Raw genomic sequence first — 18198 nt, 5'->3', positions numbered from 1 at the left:
ACTGAAAGTAGCGTTAAACCACAGAAAACAGCATGTGGAGCCAAAGTAGCATCGCAGGTCCGGCATACTTCAGGAGTTCAGCAGATATTCCACATACGCCTGCCGCTTTGTTGTTCTTCAAACGTTTTACTTGCTGTGTAGATTTCTGATGACGTGACAGTAGTTTCTTGTCACAGTTTCTATCACAGTTTCTCGTGTCACTTGTCAGCAGTTCCTAGGTGCTGGCGGCTAGGCTGATGAGTTTCTGGTCAGTCTGCGCTACGGCTTCGGCATTGAGGAGGCCCGAGAAGTGGTCTTTACATCGACTGACCTGGTCAGCTTCGTCACTGAGCGGCTGGCCATCCACAGAGCCAACAGATGCAACCTAGGGGGCTATGTCGCCTTTTAGATCACGGAGATGCTTATAGAGACTGCCAAAGTCACCTTTCTTGGCTGCACCCTCTAGGTCATGTGCCTTCATTTCCACTAACAGCTTTTTGTCTCGCTATATCAGTTTGTTGCGGACACCATTAAGGCTTCTATAGGTTGGCATGTCATCGAGTAACCTTGCCTTGCGTCTCTGCTCTATGACGTCAAGCGTATCCGACTGATTTTCCACGCTTTATTAGCGCGCTTTTTCCATCCAATATTTGCTGTCGCTGATTCCAGAACATTCTTTTTGAACGAGAGCCATGTGTCTTCACAGTTTTCAAATGGCAGGAGTGCGTCGAAGCGGCTCGAGACATCAATAGCATATTTCGACCGTATCTTCTGATCGCAGAGACAAGAGACATCGATCTTGACTGGTCTTGGTTTTGAGCGCTAGGCTTTGAGCCTTAGTCGCATGTTAGCGACGACGAGGCGATGGTCAGTGCTGCCAATTTCAGCTGCCCTATACGTCCTGCAGTTACTAATCGAAGACCTCCATCTCTGTGACACGATGATGTAGTCGATCATTTTTTGGTATGGCCGTCGTTGCTGTACCATGTATATTTGTTAATGTCCTTCCTTGCAAACATGGTATTCGTAATCAAAAGTTTGTGCATGCTGCAGACTTGTAGAGGCCTTAGATCATTGTCATTTAGGGAATCAGGAGTAACTGGGCCAATGACTTGTCACCATAAGTTGTGGTTGTCGCTCACAGTTGCATTAAGGCCACCCAGAAGAATGACAATATCGTGCGGGGATGTCTTAGACAATTCATTCATCAGGGCAGAGTTGAAAGTGTCTTTTGCTTCGGAGTCGACTTCGTTTATGGGGGTATAAAAAACAAGGACCGTCATTTTTCCTTGCTTATGACTGAGTCGAGCATTAGCGATTCTATTCGAGGCGCGAGTGAATGACAGTAGACACTTCTTGGATTTTTCATCAAGAACTAGCCCGACACTGTTTCTTCTGGTGGTTGTCCAGCCAGACCAGAGTCGGTGGTATCCCTCACCAATGCAATCATTCCCATTCCCGACTAGGTGGGTTTCTGTTATTCCAGCAAGAGATGCGGAAACGCTTCAGTTCCATCGCCAGAAGCGTCTTAGCTCCGGGAAAATTCAGTGTCAATACATTCCAGGTGGCAATACGGAGGTCACTTTGGTCAAGAAGATTCAAACGCTGGTCATTTCTCAGTCCAGGGGCAAGCAAGGGTCGTGATGGGATAAAAGAAGGTTGGTCATCCGAGGTATTTGCTAAGCTATTCGTTGCAATGGGTCTCGGGTCGAGGGTTGCAAGCCCAACCAACCGTAGGCCTGGATTCTGATTAGAGCCAGGATTTACCTGGATAATGAGAATCCTGGGGTGGGCTCCACCCACCTCATGAGGTTGAGGCCACTCTGATCGGAGCGCTTAGTTAGGGGAAACTCCGTATCCAGAGGTACGTGGTCGGCAGACATGGTCTGAATCATTCCGGACGAGCTTTTTTCATATAATCAAACCCTCTAATTGACATTTACATGCAAGTAATATTAGAAACATCAAAACAAAGAAAATGGAGGATTCCAAAGTTCTACTTCAGTATATTAGCCTATATCTTTCTTTTACATTAAACAAATAGATACAAGTAATAAGTCCTTGCTGTCTTACACAGCTGGCTTATTAATAGGATTGAAAATTTGGCAATTAAAATTTAATCCGAAATGTAACAGGGGGAAAGGGATTTCCAGGACCGTAGTCCACAGAGTATTGAGAATTCGAGTAATTTCATTAATGTGTCATTAATATTGAAACCACATAATTTTCAAATGTTGTGGCGCTTTTCTAAGCAAAAACCCCCTTCTGAGATGAAACCCTGCATATATACATAGTCAAAGTGTAATAATATGCATCAGAAAAATAATTCAGCAAAAAAAAAAAAATTACTAAACAACAGTTGTCGCCCTGATTTCATTAATGGACAGAGGAAAGAGATCTTTCTTAACTAAGGAAATGAAAATATGCACCTTTAGAATTTTGCACAACCCAACAGGCTGATAAAACTAAAATGCAACAATCCTTTTTAATGAAAAGTTGAAATACGTAGAGAAATCACTTCAAGAATCGGAATCCCATTGCTGATTCTTTGTAACACGATTAAAAATTTTACATTAAAACACAGAAGTACAAGCCCGTTAAGCCCAACCGAGTGCAAAAACGATAAACAACAGGGATCGGCACAACTTATGACCAATAATTGAAATCTTATACGAAAAAGAAACCAAATAGGAGTCAAGCCCATAGTATCCTATAAAGTCAACCATTGAACTGCGACGGCCTGACTGCAAATTCTATATTGCCAACATGCCTATATTGTAACTTTGAAGATCAAAATGACATACTGAGTTAATATAGCTTTCATTAACATAGCGAGGCTTAATTATACTTTCAAGAAGTGCAGTCCCAATTCTCAGTCCCAATTCTCAGAAAGCCCAAATTTGGGCTTTCATGGAATCACAATGAACATTACAACAGTAATATACATACCTTGACAGTATCCATCAATGGTGGAATTGAAAAAAACTTCAGGTTTTGCCTTTTCATTGCTTCTCTCATATTTATTTTCCGAAGATTTAAATCCAGTAATATCCTCAGAAAGATGCTTTTTCAAAATTAAATGTTCCTTTATATCCTTAACATTCGGACTTAAGCAAACGGGGCACTTCTTTTTTTCATCAGCTTCATGTTCTATATAATGAATGGCAAAATCTGGGTAATTATTTATTTCTTTACGACAAATTTCACAGATAAATGACAACCCTATTTCACAGTTTGTAGACTTATGCAGTTGTAAGAAATAAAAAGAATTTTCAATCTTTCCACAAGCACTACACCGCCATTTACCACAGCAGTTTTCTTCAATAGTGCGTTTTGTTAGCTTTTCTATCTCAACAGTTGTTTTTAAATATAGTTTTTCACGTTGTTTTGATTGATTGGATACACTTGTCAACCAAATAGGTTCTCCAGTACTTGACAAATCCTTAACAAGTCCACTACGTTTCTTCCGAGAACGACCGTTACGAAAAGAGCCTAAAAGATCAGATTAAAATGTAAGGTAATTGACTTATCAGGCGATAATGAATATTAATATACCAAGCAGTCAGATTCCAGGCGAGAAACGTAGAGTATATATAAAAAAAACACTGTTATGAATAGGTGCAATAAACTATCTATATTAGAACTAAGGAACCTGATGGCTTGTGCATTACCCCACGCCCCCCTGGTCAAATAGATAAATTCTCACCAAAACGAAAGGGTACACTTTGTTGGAAGGGGTGACCGGAAAATCTTTCCTGAGAATTATGACGAGATAACCTCAAAAAGTGTGCTCATAAGCCGTAAAACTTAAGACTTATGAGGTCCTGTATATATATATATATATACATATACATACATATACATATATATATATATATATATATATATATATATATATATATATATATATATATATATATATATATATATATATATATATATATATATATATATATATATATATATATATATATATATATATATATATATATATATATATATATATATATATATATATATATATATATATATATATATATATATATATATATATATATATATATATATATATATATATATATATATATATATATATATATATATATATATATATATATATATATATATATATATATATATATATATATATATATATTCGAAAATAAAGCAAATGCAACAATTAAAAAGTTTCAGAATTCGAAAATCCTGATCAACTGATGCATTTGGTTGGAAGGGGAGACCGAAAAATCTTTCCTGACGATTATGAGGAGAAAACCTCAAAAAGTGTGCTGATAAGCCGTAAAACTTATGAGGTCCTGTATATATATATATAAAAAAAAAAAAAGCGCGAATGCAACAATTAAAAAGTTTCAGAATTCGAAAATCCTGATCAACTGATGCATTTGGTTGGAAGGGGTGACCGAAAAATCTTTCCTGACGATTATGAGGAGAAAACCTCAAAAAGTGTGCTGATAAGCCGTAAAACTTATGAGGTCCTGTATACATATATATATAAAAAAAAAAAAAAAGCGCGAATGCAACAATTAAAAATTTTAATAATTAGAAAATCCTGATCAACTGATTAAAATACTTTAGTTACACAAAAAACTATAAAAGTAACTTTCGTTCCATGTCGAAAGTACGAGGATAATTAAATAAAGAAGTACGTGGTAGAACAGCCTGCACTGCCGAACGACTCTTTCTATAACCAATTTGACGTGAATCGAATATTGGTAGCGACTACCAGACTTGTACTTAAAACTTAGTACAACATAATATAGCCTACTACTACTTTTAGTTGACATACCAAGTGCACTTGAATCAGATAGGGGGGGGGGGGCAAGACAACTTCAAATTTTGTTCCGTTCTTGGGGAAAGGGAATTTTTCAGACTCTCACAAAAGATTATCCGCAACTGTTTTTACAGTTATTTTCCGAAGACTTTGCTTTTGTGTGCTCATGTTAGCCATTTTAATGCTATTTAACCTTCCCTAAAACGAAATACGGTGTTTCAAAAGCTATTTAGAGCAACAGAAGTAATTTTGGTTATCCTTTCAACCAGGAAAAGTGAATTATCCATTGTCGTGCAAGGGAAAAGACTACGAAACGAAACTTGTTTTGAGCCTAACATTCTACTATTTTTCGCAATTACTGTTCAGTGAATTGATTGGAATGAAAATGCCTTGAAAAAGGACAAACTTACCACCTGTGGACATCCCCAATGCCAAACATTTTTTCAGTCGACAATATTGACATCGCTTTCGGTTGACTCTGTCGACTGCACAATTCTTTTTTCGGGGGCATTTATAGTTTACAACGCTGCTTTGTGATCTTCCAAAAAATATTTTGCAACCTTCACAGGTCATGACTCCATAATGCATTCCATTTGACTTATCCCCACATACTTTGCAAGGGATGAATCTAATTTGGGCTATAAACCGAAAAGGAAATTCAAAAAACAATTAGGGTTGGACAAAGTTCGTAAATAAACACTGGTGAAATTATTAGCCAAAATAAAAGGTCCATCAATGTAATATGTTTGAGACAGATGGTACATTCACAAAAGTTCATTAAGCTAATTCATCCAACCTGAAGTCACATGTAATATAATTGACAATTCAACTCTAAAAGAACACACTTGAATTTCATACTAGGCTAACTGTGGCACCTTTTCACCATACTTGGGGCACACTACTTTGCATTCATATAAGAGGGCAAACCTTTGGAGTACAAACAATCTTCGTGTAACAATTTGTTATGACAATATGTTCCCTATGCAGTGCTGCCAAAGGAATACTTTCATGTTATTTTATACTTTTCATCCTTGTTTCCATATCCCAAGTTTCCCCAAGAGCCATCTCCCAAGTTTCAGTAGTTTTCTCTTCAATATAAAAGGCTAAAAATAATATATTGCATTTATGAATTGGAAAAGCCATTGAACTATAGTAAAACTCGCAATCAATGACTGGTAATGGTCATTAAAACAAGCAAGAGACGGGTCGATACGAGACACCAAGATAAGGGGCTTCACAAGAAATAGTTTAACTTTTTTTGGAAAGAAGAGGGGCCAAAGTCTTTAAAAAGAGAAGAAAGGGTATAATCAGGAGCATTGAGCTCATGGAAAAATATATTTCAGTAGAGAAACTATTTGAAAGCCTTGCCAACACGTTTTTCAGATAATATTTAAAATTTATAATAATCCATTACCTAAAAATGTCATAACATTGCTGTTTTTTTTGCCTCTCAATAATGTATTCTGAAAGTTTGAGCTTTGAAACAAGATTCAGAAGAAGAGAAAAAAGAAAAGCCTACATAAATATGTGACACCTCCTCCCCTCTTTTTCTCTTATTCTAGGACGGACTCTAGTGAACAATTCACAACCAGAATTTTTTCTTGTTATTTTATGACAATTTTTACAATAATTCCTTCAGCAGGCTAGTTAAATAACTGATTTTAAGTTAAATAATTATCGTTATTCTGTTAAGCCTTCCGAAAGCATCTAGAGATTCAAAGAATTTTCTGTATATTCTTCACCCATTACAAAAACTCAAATTCCAGGAAAGAAAAAATCAAGTCAAGTTTCATAATGTCTTAGACCAAGTGTGTCAAAATACCAGTTTATGCTTTAGTTGATAACATAAAATTAGCCTAATGCAAAATAAACAAAATGATGGAAAGACTTTTGTATTCTTTCTATTTGAAAGCATACCTTCTTCTTTATATGTATAAGAGCCAACCAGAGCCTGGTGTAATATGCTTGAACTGCTCTTAGGATTGTCCAAACCATAGGTTGAATGAGAAAAATTTGGAACTTTCATGGGATCATAATTCTTAATTTGCAAAGGATCCGCGATTTCTGAAAGATAAGGTGATTAACCACATAAAAAAAGCACTACAGAACACATTACAAGACAAAATATGTAGTAAACTTTGTAATGAACCCTTTTTTACATTCTCTCAAAGGAGAAGCCTTCGCTTGAAAATTGGCTCGTACACCTTGCTTGGGCTTTTATCATAAATCTCAAAATTTTGAAGAATATAACAGCATTAAAAAAAAAAAAAAAAAAAAAAAAATTAAATTGCTGGCCAGCCAAGTGTCAACTTTGTCATGTGAAATTTTACTTTCAAGATGTTGCGTGCTCATATTTTGAATGGATTTTGTTTACGTACGTTACTTATAATGAAATTGTACAAAATTGTCGTAAAAATGTATGAATTTGTTTTCTCTCTATAAGTATTAGGATTTTTAGCTTAAAACTGCAAGCAGTTTTTTGACTTTAGCCTTTCTGGACAAAATCTGCTGACAATCTGCTGGGAAGGATGAAAAATTTACAAGTTTAATAAAGTTTGAATGAGTTTTATCTTAAAACCGCTTTTGCATTTTTCTGACAAAATATACCGATAAATTTCACTAAGCCATTAAAGCTGCCGAGTAGCATGGTTACTGGGGATAACCCCCCCCCCCACTCTTTTGAACACCTACTTTACGGTTTGTACAGGTTTCAAATCCTTGCATGGTCCTGGTTAAACAAGGTTCAGCATGCCTTCCTTCATGGTAATAACTTTTTAATGGCAACAGGAAGATATAAAAGAGTCAGTGAGGCTCTGTGACAATAAATAGACTCGTTGCAGTTCTTCGACCAAATTCCATATACCACTATTCTCGCTCCCAAAAAACCAAAGTTTTTGGCTAGTGACACCTTTGATCTTAAGAATTGAAAAAAAAAACTTTATTTCTTAAAAGAAGGGATGCGTCTACTATGTCAGGAGCTCAGGGAGCATCATTGGATCGGAGGATAAGGAGCAGAGGGACCGCCGGGGGTCACAAGCTCAGGTAAAAATATATACCACAAACACGTTTTTCATACCTTTACCTCAAATGTCTGAACATTGCCGACAATATTTCAATTTTTTTTATCTTCTCAGTAATGCATTCTTAAAGTTTGAGCTTTGAAACAAGATTCAAAGCTCAAGATTCAATGTATTTTTTTTTCATCGTGATTCTAGGCAAAAAAAAAGAAGAAGAAATACCTATATAAATATGTGGAACCCCATCCCCTCCTTCTAGAACTCCCCACCTTTTTTTAATGAACAATTTTGCAATAATAATCCCATTAGTTAAACCTTCTAGGAGCATCTAGAGACTGCAAGCATTTTCTCTATAATCGTCAAAAATTACAAAATCAAATTCCTTGAAAGAAAGAATCCAGTCAAGTTTCATAATGACAAGTGTGTCAAAATACCAAGACCAAGTGTGTCAAAATGCCAGTTTATGCTTTATTTGATAAAACATTAGCCTAATGGAAAATAAACAAAAGGATGGAAAGACTTTTACATTCTTCTTGTTTGAAAGCATACCTTCTTCATTTAATGTGAATGAGCCAACCAGAGCATGAGACGAGTTGCAAGAACTGCCCTTAGGATTATCCAAACCATATGATGATTGAGAAAAATTTGACAGTTTCATGGGCTCGTTTCGTGGGCTCATCTTGATTAGCAAAGGATCGGCGATTTCTGGAAAACAAAGTGACTGAATGACACAAAAAGAACTACAAAAAACATGGCAAAAAATAAAGTGTAGTAAACTATAGAATGAACCCTATATTCATTCTCTCCAAAGAGAAGTCTTGGCTTGAAAATTGCCTCATTTTCAATCCCTTGCTTGGGGTTTTCATCGTAAATTTTATTATTCACTATTTATTATTCATGTAAATTTTATTTTTTATTGACAGATATAACCATTATAAATTTCGATGGGATGTCTAGGCAAAAGAAAAGAGAAAAGACTATAAAATATGTAAGACCACTCCTCCTCCCCTCCCAAGCTCATTTTCTCCAAGTCTAAAATAGACTCGTGAATAATTTACACCAAATATTGATTTTCCCCCTTTTTTGAACAACAGATCTTGCAATAATTTCAACTTGCAATTGATTGGTATCTGCACTACGCATACCCTTGATCAGCATGCGAAAAGTATAATCATTAAAAATGTAGGCTGAACGATTAGTTTGTTCAAATGTTAAGTAAGTTTAGTCAGAAAAAAAAACGTTTTTTTTCGTTTTTAAATCAATTTCATTCTCAATATGTTAAAAAAATCAGATACATAAAAAGATATAATGATAATAAAAAAAAATGGCAGAGATAAAGTCTACGTGCCTCAACAAGCATTTTGTATCAAAATCCCTAAATGGAAGAATTTTGTAAGGGCTCAAATTTTTTTGTATTTATACTAACATTGCAAATTTTAGACAAGGAGCCTCGCAATAATCAGCAGTCATTTTCATTTTTAACTTTCACAAACCCAAAATTATTAAGACTTTAAGGAATAAACTAAACTGTCGATACATATTCATTTTTTTTTTTTTTTTTTTTTTTTTTTTTTTTTTTTTAGCTTCTCGTTCTGAGTTTGACTTGGTTATTTATTGTAATTTCTGTTCGTTTTTGAGTTTCATTTATTTATTGATTATGATTTTTGGAAGTTTTACGCTTGGAAGATTATTTAACTTTATTTCTGCTCATTTTTGGTTTAATGGAGCTCTTTATTTTTCTTTCACAAACGTTTTTTACTGATATAATCTTTTTCATGGAAAAAGAAAATACTATTCTATATCTTTTCAGTTTTTTTCTGTAAGAATCCATAGTTTGGCGTGCTATTTGCATTTTGGAGAAAATTGTTCAAAAATTTTGTAACAACATACACCCTTTTAAAAATCTGGACACAGACAGCATTGTTTAATTTAGTTTTATGCCACTTCAAGTTGACCTGAAAAATAAAACTTAATACCATTCCCAAAAAATGTTATCCACGCTCTTTGACAGCCTGGAAACGCTTACACTTTTTAATTAAGTTGAATTGCATGAGCAGATGTAGTAATAGTAGTAGCATGAAAGTATCTACTTAATACCCTCAGTCGTTCTTGGGGTATTGGTGAGATTTCTGATTGGCACCCAGCATACACACACTGCCTTTTGATTCAGTTTTAAAGCAACATTTAGTTTTAATACAAAATAGAAAAAAGGCATAAATGTGGGGGGATTGACATACCCAATACCCATAGAGACTTAGTAACTGGTCCATTCAAATATGCTGAACAAAATGGCCATCGCAAAATTTTGATGCGATGTTTTTGAAAAATTAGTGTCCTCGGGATGTCTGTTATTTCTCCTATTACTTTTGACTCTTAAAAGGAACTAGAACTTTCAATTTCCAATTAAATGCGCCCGCTATAAAGTTTTTATGATCTTCTTTTCCATAAAAACCCTATATGCTCCCGGGACATAACTTACAACCCCAGGCTCTGGGGGAGCCTTGAATGACTTGTTATACAATCTTGGACTATTTTGAACAAAATGGCAATTATAAAAATTTCTATTTGATACTTTCGGGAAAAGAGAATGCAAGGGGAGGCTAGTCACCCTCTAGGCCTCTATTCACATTTGACTATTAAAAGGGCTCCAGAACTTCTGACCTAAAATCGAATGTTCCTACTCCGAGGCTTATACGACCGCCCCTTCTTTAAAAGCCTTATATGTCACTAATGGGAAGCAAGTATAATCTTTAGCCCGTGACCCAAGAGTTATGGAGGGGGGGGGGTGATATTACCAAAGACTCAATAAATGGACCTTTCAACTATGCTGAACAAAATGGCTATCACAAAAATTTTGATAGGATGTGTTTTGGGAAACTAGGGGTGTGGAAAAGGGAGCTGGTTACCGTCCAATCAAATTTGACTTACAAAAAGGCAATAGAAATTTCATTTTCCAATCAAGTAAACTTCTTTTAAATTTTCTTCGATAACTCTTTCTATACGAAGTGCCTTCGTCAGAATAAAAAGCAACAACATTGCTGATGTGTCCTTTTGAACCTCCTTTGACGCCCTTTTCATATTAATGCTCTTAAACGTACAAGTGGTCGCAATTTTAGTAGAAGTTGGAGTGATTAGTAGCAGTAAAAGAAGCAGTGGTAGTAGTATTATAAGTAGAATTTGTATATTACTTTTCGGTAAATTGACCTTCCTCTTTAACCGTTCTCTGAAAGTTACAACTTAATACTCAAATCCATCCTTCGGATCCATTCTTTTGACAACCTGAATGCACATAGTATGCTTTGGTTTAGTTCAAACTCCCCATCAATATTCTGTCGAATTTTGACTTTCATACGCGTAGCCTTGATAGTAGTAGTATCATAATAGTAGTGGTAGTAATAGTAGCCGTAATAGTGTTGCATTAGTAGCAGTAGTAACAGAAGTAGCAGCATTATTAAACGCAGAAGTAGCAGCTACATATTGCCTTTTGGTCAGTTGAACATTCCTCTCATCCCTCTCAATATTTCCTCATATGTTAATTTCAATATCCTCAGCCTTTTTAGTACGGGCTACAGAAGCAGTAGTTTTAGAGGTAGTAGTGGTAACAGTAGCAACTTGGAAATATTGCCTTTTTGGTTAATTGATCATCTCCCTTATCCTTTCCCGAGATGCAAACTTATATACTCAGTCATTTCTGAGTTACGCCCTTTTGGCAACCCGTATGCAAACAACATGTTTTGATGGTCTATGTGGGATGCGCGAAGCGTAGGCTACCATTCGCAAACATCTGGAAAAAATCAAGTTAAAATAGTCAAAAATGTAGATTGGAATGACACGTTTGTTCAAATGCTTAGTAAGTTTAGTTACGATAAAAAGAAGCGTTTTTTCTTTAGTTTTGAATCTATTTAGTTCTCAATACGATTGGAAAAAATCAAACTGGCAAAGAAAAATTCAATGTGCCTTAACAGAGATGTTGCATCAAAATCCTGAAATGGAGGAATTTTCAGAAAGCAACATCATTTGGTCCATGGGTCTGTAGCACTGTTGTATGGCCTAAAGTCCAAGACAAACTTAGCCTTTTTTTACCGGGTGTTTTGTTGTTGTTGTATTATTAAGAATTAGTTACATGTACAGGCATTGTGCAGTGAGGGGGGGGGGGCAGTTAAACTAGAGGCTAATCTGAAAATCAATTGGTCGAAATTTTCTTAAAGTAAATAACTCAAAGAGAGTGTAGAATATAATATTTAACCTGTGCTAGAAACCTTTCAAAGCTCTATAGACAAAGGTGCAATACCATCGAGATGGTCCAAAGCAATTCTTGTCCCCATACACAAGAAAGGTGAGTGATCAAAAGGGGGAAACTACCGACCGGAGTGGCTGACATCACTAGTCGGTAATGTTTTTGAAGAATGCATGTAGTGCAGAGGAATGTGATAAATCCTAACCAACATGGTTTCCTAACACAAAAACTCTACAACACAATTATTGGAAACGTTCAATGATTGGACACGAGCCCTGAAAGAGGGTCACAGCATCCTGGCAGGTCAATTTGATGTTGAAAAAGCTTTCAAAAGTGTATTGCGTGCAAAGCTAATGGATGAACTCTGCAGACAAACAATGTTAGCTTTAAGCATTAGTTGTCAAATCTGCTGACAATCTGCTAGATATTAGCTGGGAAGAATGAAAAATTTAGAGGTTTAATTAAATTTGAACGAGTTTTATCTTAAAACTGCTTTTTCAACGTAGAATATTTTTTTGACAAAATCTGCGTCAACTTTCATGAAAGACTGAGATCATAAAGAAAGAATCACGTCAACTGTCATAAAGACTGAGACCAAGTGTGCCAAAATACCAGTTTATGCTATGTTTGATAAAAAAAAAATTAGCCTACTGCAATATAAACAAAAGGATAGAAAGACTTTTACATTCTTTCTGTTTGAAAGCATACCTTCTTCATTTAATGTGAAAGAACTAACCAGAGCCTGGTATAAGATGCTCTTAGGAGTGTCCAAACCACAGGATGATTGAGAAAAATTTGTATATTTTATAGGTTCATCATTCTTAATTTGCAAAGGATCCACGATTTCTGAAAGATAATATGATTGAATGACACAAAAAAACAATTGATCAGTTGATCGGAAGAAAAGAAATAACTGTTATAAATTTCGATGGTAGGTCTAGGCAAAAGAAAAGAGAAGAGACTACAAAATATGTAAGAACTTCAAGACTTTAGCGTAAAGAGCTAGGCTTGAGGAAGAGGCAGTCCGCCTCATATACAGAAAAATTTTTGTTCGTTTTAAGTTTTGACGTTGATTTTACTTTCAGTAGAAAAACTTGTTTTTTATTAAATCACCATAAACAGTTGATCTTTTTTATGTATATAGCTAACTAACTAACAACTCACCGCAGCACCAAGCCGCCTCACGGCTTGAGCTACGCACGATCCTCCTCCACCCCAATCTATTCAAAGCCTCCCTTTTTACACCCGCCCACGAAGTTCCCATTTCCTTCAAATCTTTCTTTATGACGTCCTCCCACCCTAGACGGGGACGACCTGCTTTCCGTTTAGCCCTAGATGGTTGACCGAAAAGAACAATCTTCGGCAATCTGTCATCTTTCATCCGCACAACGTGCCCTAACCACCTCAACCTTTCTTTCATTATAGCCCTAGAGAGCGTTATTGAACCACACTTTTCGTATAGCCTATTGTCTGAAATCGGATCAGTCAGCCGGCTATCCATAACAACCCTTAAGTAATTTCTCTGGAAAACATCCAACATATGTTCATCCACTTTTCGAAGTGCCCACGCTTCAGAGTTGTATTTGACGCTTATCATCACTGCAACTTCTAATATTCTAATCTTGGTTTGCAGACTTATCTTACAATTCTTCCAGACTTTTTTTTTAACTGTGAAAAAACACCCTGAGCCTTGGCTATTCTATTTTTAACATCTTCACTGCTCCCACCATCTTTACTAATAATACTACCAAGGTAAGTGAAGCTGCCCACCTATATACTGATATCTATATATCAGTATACTATATGTATATACTGATATCACAACCTATATACTATATGTATATACTGATATCAAAACTCTTTTTTTCGGAGTTTTGGTTTCTGTTATCACGAGTTGCTCCAAAAACTGTTAGGTTTTTAAGTCTAGCGCCTTTTTATAAGTCAAAAGTGATTGGACGGCAACCAGTTCCCTTTCCCCACACCTCTTATTTTCCCACACCCAAAACACATCCTATTAAAATTTTGAGATAACCATTTTGTTCAGGATAGTTGAAAGGTCCATTTATTATGTCTCCTCTCCCAAGCTTATGTCTGAAACAGATTATTGAACAGTTTAAACAAAAAATTGTTTTTCCTCCTTTTTTTACAAAAGATCATGCAATAATTTCAACTTGCAATTGATTGGTACCTACAATACGCATACCCTTGATCAGCATGCGAAAAGTATAATCATTAAAAATGTAGGTTGAATGATAAGGTTTTTCAAGTTAAGTAATTATAGTTAGGGTAAAAAGAATCGATTTTTCTTTAGTTTTACATCTATTTCATTCTCAATATGTTTAAAAAAATCAGACGAAAAAAAAAATCGGACAAAAAAAAATTCTGACAAACATCAAAATCCTGAAATGGAGGAATTTTTGAAAGGGCTCAAATTTTTTCGTACTTACATGAACATTGCAATCTTTAGACAAGAAACCTTGCGATAATTAGCTGTATATTTTCATTTTTAACTTCAATAAATCCGAAATTATTAAGACTTGAAGGAATAAATGTTACAATATGTATATTAAACTGTCAATACATATTCATTTTTTTTTTCAGTAAAGTACAAGTTATGTTCTGGTCTTGAGAAAGCATTGGGGTTGTCAGCCCTACTCATGTTAGTTTCAGCTCGTTTTGAATTTGAATCGGTTGTTTATTGTAATTTATATTCATTTTTAAGTTTTATTTATTTATTGATGGTGACTTTTGGTAGTTTTGCGCTTGGAAGATTATTTAACTTTATTTCTGCTGGTTTTTGGTTCAATGGAGCTCTTTACTTTTCTTTGACAAATTTATCATATAGAAAAAAATTTTTCAATTAGTTTCTGTTCATTTTCTACTGATATAATCTTTTTCGCGGAAAAAAAAATTATATTCAAAATCTTTTCAGTTTTTTCTATAAGAATACATAGTTTGGCTAGCTATTTGCATGTTGGAGAATTTTTTTTAACAATTTTGTAACAACATACACCCTTTTGAAAATCTGGATGCAGATGGAATCGTTTAATTTAGTTTTATAACTCCTCAAGTTGACCTGAAAAATAAAACTTGCTCTTTGACAGCCTGGATACACTTACACTTTTTTTTATTAAGTTAAATTGCAAGAGCAGATGTAGTAGTAGTAGTAAAATAAAAGTTTTTACTTAATACCCTCAGTCGTTCTTGGGATATTGCTGAGATATTTTATGGGCAACCAGCATACACACAGCGCCTTTTAATTCAGTTTTAAAGCAACATTTAGTTTTAAGGCATAATGGAAAAAATGCATAACTATAGGGGGTTGGCATAGCCAATATCCCTAGGGACTTAGTTACTGGACCACTCAACTATGCAGAACAAAATAGTCATCTCAATCTTTTGATGGGATGTTTTTGGAAAATTAAAGGGCTTGGGATGAGGGCTGTTATTCCTCCTATCACTTTTGACGCTAAAAAGGGAACTGAAACTTTCGATTTCAAATCAAATGCGCCTGCTCTAAAGTTTATACGATCTCCTTTTCCACAAAAACCCTATAACCTCCCGGGACAGAACTTACAACCCTTACCCCCGGCCTCTGGGGGATAGTGTCAACCCTGAATGCCTTGATATATGATCTTTGGACTATTTTGAACAAAATGGCTATTATCGAAATTCTAATCTGATAATTTTGGGGAAGAGAGGACTGGGGGGGGGGCGCGCTAGTTGCCATCAAATCACTTTTTACTCTTGAAAGAGTACTAGAACTTCTGACCTGATATCGAATGAGCCTCCTCCAAAGCTTATACGACTGCCCCTTCTTTCAAAGCCTAATGTCTTAATAATGGGATACTAATATGACCTTTAGCCCTTGACCTGAGGGCTGTAGAGGGGGGGGGGGGTGATATTCCCAAAGACATAATTAATGGACCTTTCAACAATGCTGAAGAAAATGGCAATCTCAAAATTTCGATAGGATGTGTTTTGGGAAACAAAGGATGTGGAAAAAGGGAGCTGGTTGCCGTCCAATCACTTTTGACTCATAAAAAGGGACTAGGACTTTCTTTTTCCAATCGAATAAGCATCTTTTGAAGTTTCTACGATAACTTCTTCTATACAAAGTGCCTTGGTCAGAAAAACAGTGTGCCTCAGAAAAAAAGCTAATGTGTCCTTTTGAACACCTTTTGACGCCCTTTTTATCTTAATACTCTTAACCTTACAAGTGGTTACAATTGTAGTAGAAGTTGGAGTGATTTAGTAGCAGTATAAGTAGTAGCACTAAAAATATCAAAGATAGTAGTGTTAGTAGTAGCATTTGCAAATTATCTTTTGTAAATTGATTTTCCTCTTAAACCATTCTCTGAAAGTTACAACTTAATACCCAAATCCTTTCTTAAGATCCACCCTTTTGACAACCTCTATGCAAATAGACTTTTTTGGTTTAGTTTAAATTCCCCATTGATAGTCTGTCAAATTTTCACCTTCATACGCGCAGCCTTAATAGTAGTAGTATCATAGTAGTAGTGACAGTAGTAGGAGCAGTAATAGTATTGCATTGGTAGTAGTAGTAACAGTAGCAGCTGCATTATTAATGGCAGTAGTAGCAGGTACTTGTTGTCTTGTGGTCAGTTGAACATCTCTCTTAGCATTTCCTCATGTGTTCATTTCAATATCCTCAGCCTTTGTAGGGACTGGTTACAGAAGCAGTAGTTTTAGAGGTAGTAGTGGTAGTAGTAGTAGTAACGTGCAAATATAGACTTTTTGGTTAATTGATCATGTCCCTTATCATTTCCTTGGATGCAAATTAATATACTCAGTCACTCCTGAGTTACGCCCTTTTGACAACCCGTATGCACACAACATGTTTCGATTTAGTTAAACACTCTCTTCAACATTCTCTGAAAGACTCACCTGAATTACTTTTGTCTTTTTGGAAAGAAAAAATCTAACATGCTTACAGCATGTTCCCACATGTTTGCATGTGTCCATATATAAACATTGTACGAATTGCCTAACTTACAGCCCTTGCCCTTAGGTCTGTGGGGGGTTGATATCACCAAAGACATAATTACTGGACCTTTCAACAATAATGAACAAGATTGCTGCCTTAAAAGGTTGATTAGATGTGTTTTGGGAAATGATGGGCGGAGAAAGAAGGGGGCTACCCTTCAATATGTTTTGACTCTTAAAAAGGACACTAGAACTGTCAATTTTCAACCAAATGAGCCCCAACCGTGGTCTATACGACCACTAGCCCCATAAAAACCTTATATGCACCCGGGGCACAACTTACAACCCTTGCCCAAGACTCTAGGGGGTCTTGTCAACCCCGAAGCCGTTTATTTTGAACAAAATGGCTATCAGAAAAATTCTAAAAGATACATTTGGGGAAAAGCGAACTTTGAGGGAAGGGGGGGTGAGTTGCCCTCCGACCACTTTTGAGTCTGAAAAACAAAATGGAACTTCTGATTTTCAATGGAATGAGCTCCCTTCTAAGTTTATACGACCATTCCTTCCTTAAAAACCCTATGTGTTAATAAGATGCAACTATCATGACTTATAGCCCTTGCCCTAAGGGCTATGAGGGTTGAAACCCCCAAGTACACAATTACTGGACCTTTCGGCTATGCTGAAACAAATGGCTATCGCAAAATTTTGATACGATGTGTTTGGGGAAATGAAAGGCATGGGGGGACTGATTACCCTCCAATCACTTTCTACTGTGAGCACTAGAACTTTTAATTTCCAGCCAAATAAGCTTTTTTCAAACTTTCTACGACATCTTCTTCTATACGAAGTGCGTTGGTTAAAAACGCACTTCGTTGGTTAATGTTATATATATGCATAACATTATGCCGACTGCACTGCCTATGATTAAAAACTCTGAAGAATATAAGATAATTCAAAGTTCATCAAAAGAACAGAAATAGTTATCCTAAATGCTGATGATAAGTCTAGGCAAAAATTACAAATTGCAGTTGGTTGGTACCTGTGCTAAGCGTACCATTCGCAAACATGTGAAAAGCTCAAGTTAAAATTATCAAAAAATGTAGGTTTGAATGATAAGCTTGTTCAAATGCTACGTAAGTTAGGATAACAAGAAGCATTCTTTCTCTAGTTTTAAATGTATTTAATTCTCAATACTATTAGAAAAATCATATTGGCAAAGAAAAATT

At 35.6% G+C, this 18198-nt stretch overlaps 1 protein-coding gene across 5 annotated transcripts in view; it reads right to left on the bottom strand.

Annotated features, from left to right (window-relative positions):
• The window catches only part of LOC148952909 (uncharacterized), a 95426-nt gene that overhangs the window by 37832 nt on the left and 39396 nt on the right, over positions 1-18198 (bottom strand). For 4 of the 5 annotated variants that reach the window (XM_089087459.1, XM_089087460.1, XM_089087462.1 and 1 more), the window contains 5 exons: positions 12734-12871; positions 8338-8493; positions 6689-6835; positions 5182-5409; positions 2929-3471 (listed from right to left, as the gene is read on the bottom strand). In XM_089087459.1, coding sequence (XP_088943585.1) covers positions 2929-3471; positions 5182-5409; positions 6689-6835; positions 8338-8493; positions 12734-12871 — 1212 coding nt within the window. Of the gene's footprint in view, positions 1-2928; positions 3472-5181; positions 5410-6688; positions 6836-8337; positions 8494-12733; positions 12872-18198 lie in introns of those variants that run through there. The other variant, XM_089087463.1, reaches the window with a different exon arrangement.

Source organism: Artemia sp. Qi Xiang Cuo, chromosome 4 (assembly GCF_049724085.1).
Source record: "Artemia sp. Qi Xiang Cuo chromosome 4, ASM4972408v1, whole genome shotgun sequence".
Classification (NCBI taxonomy): Eukaryota; Metazoa; Arthropoda; class Branchiopoda; order Anostraca; family Artemiidae; genus Artemia; species Artemia sp. Qi Xiang Cuo.
Note: the sequence above shows the minus strand (reverse complement) of the source record. Positions and strands in the feature narration are given on the sequence as shown.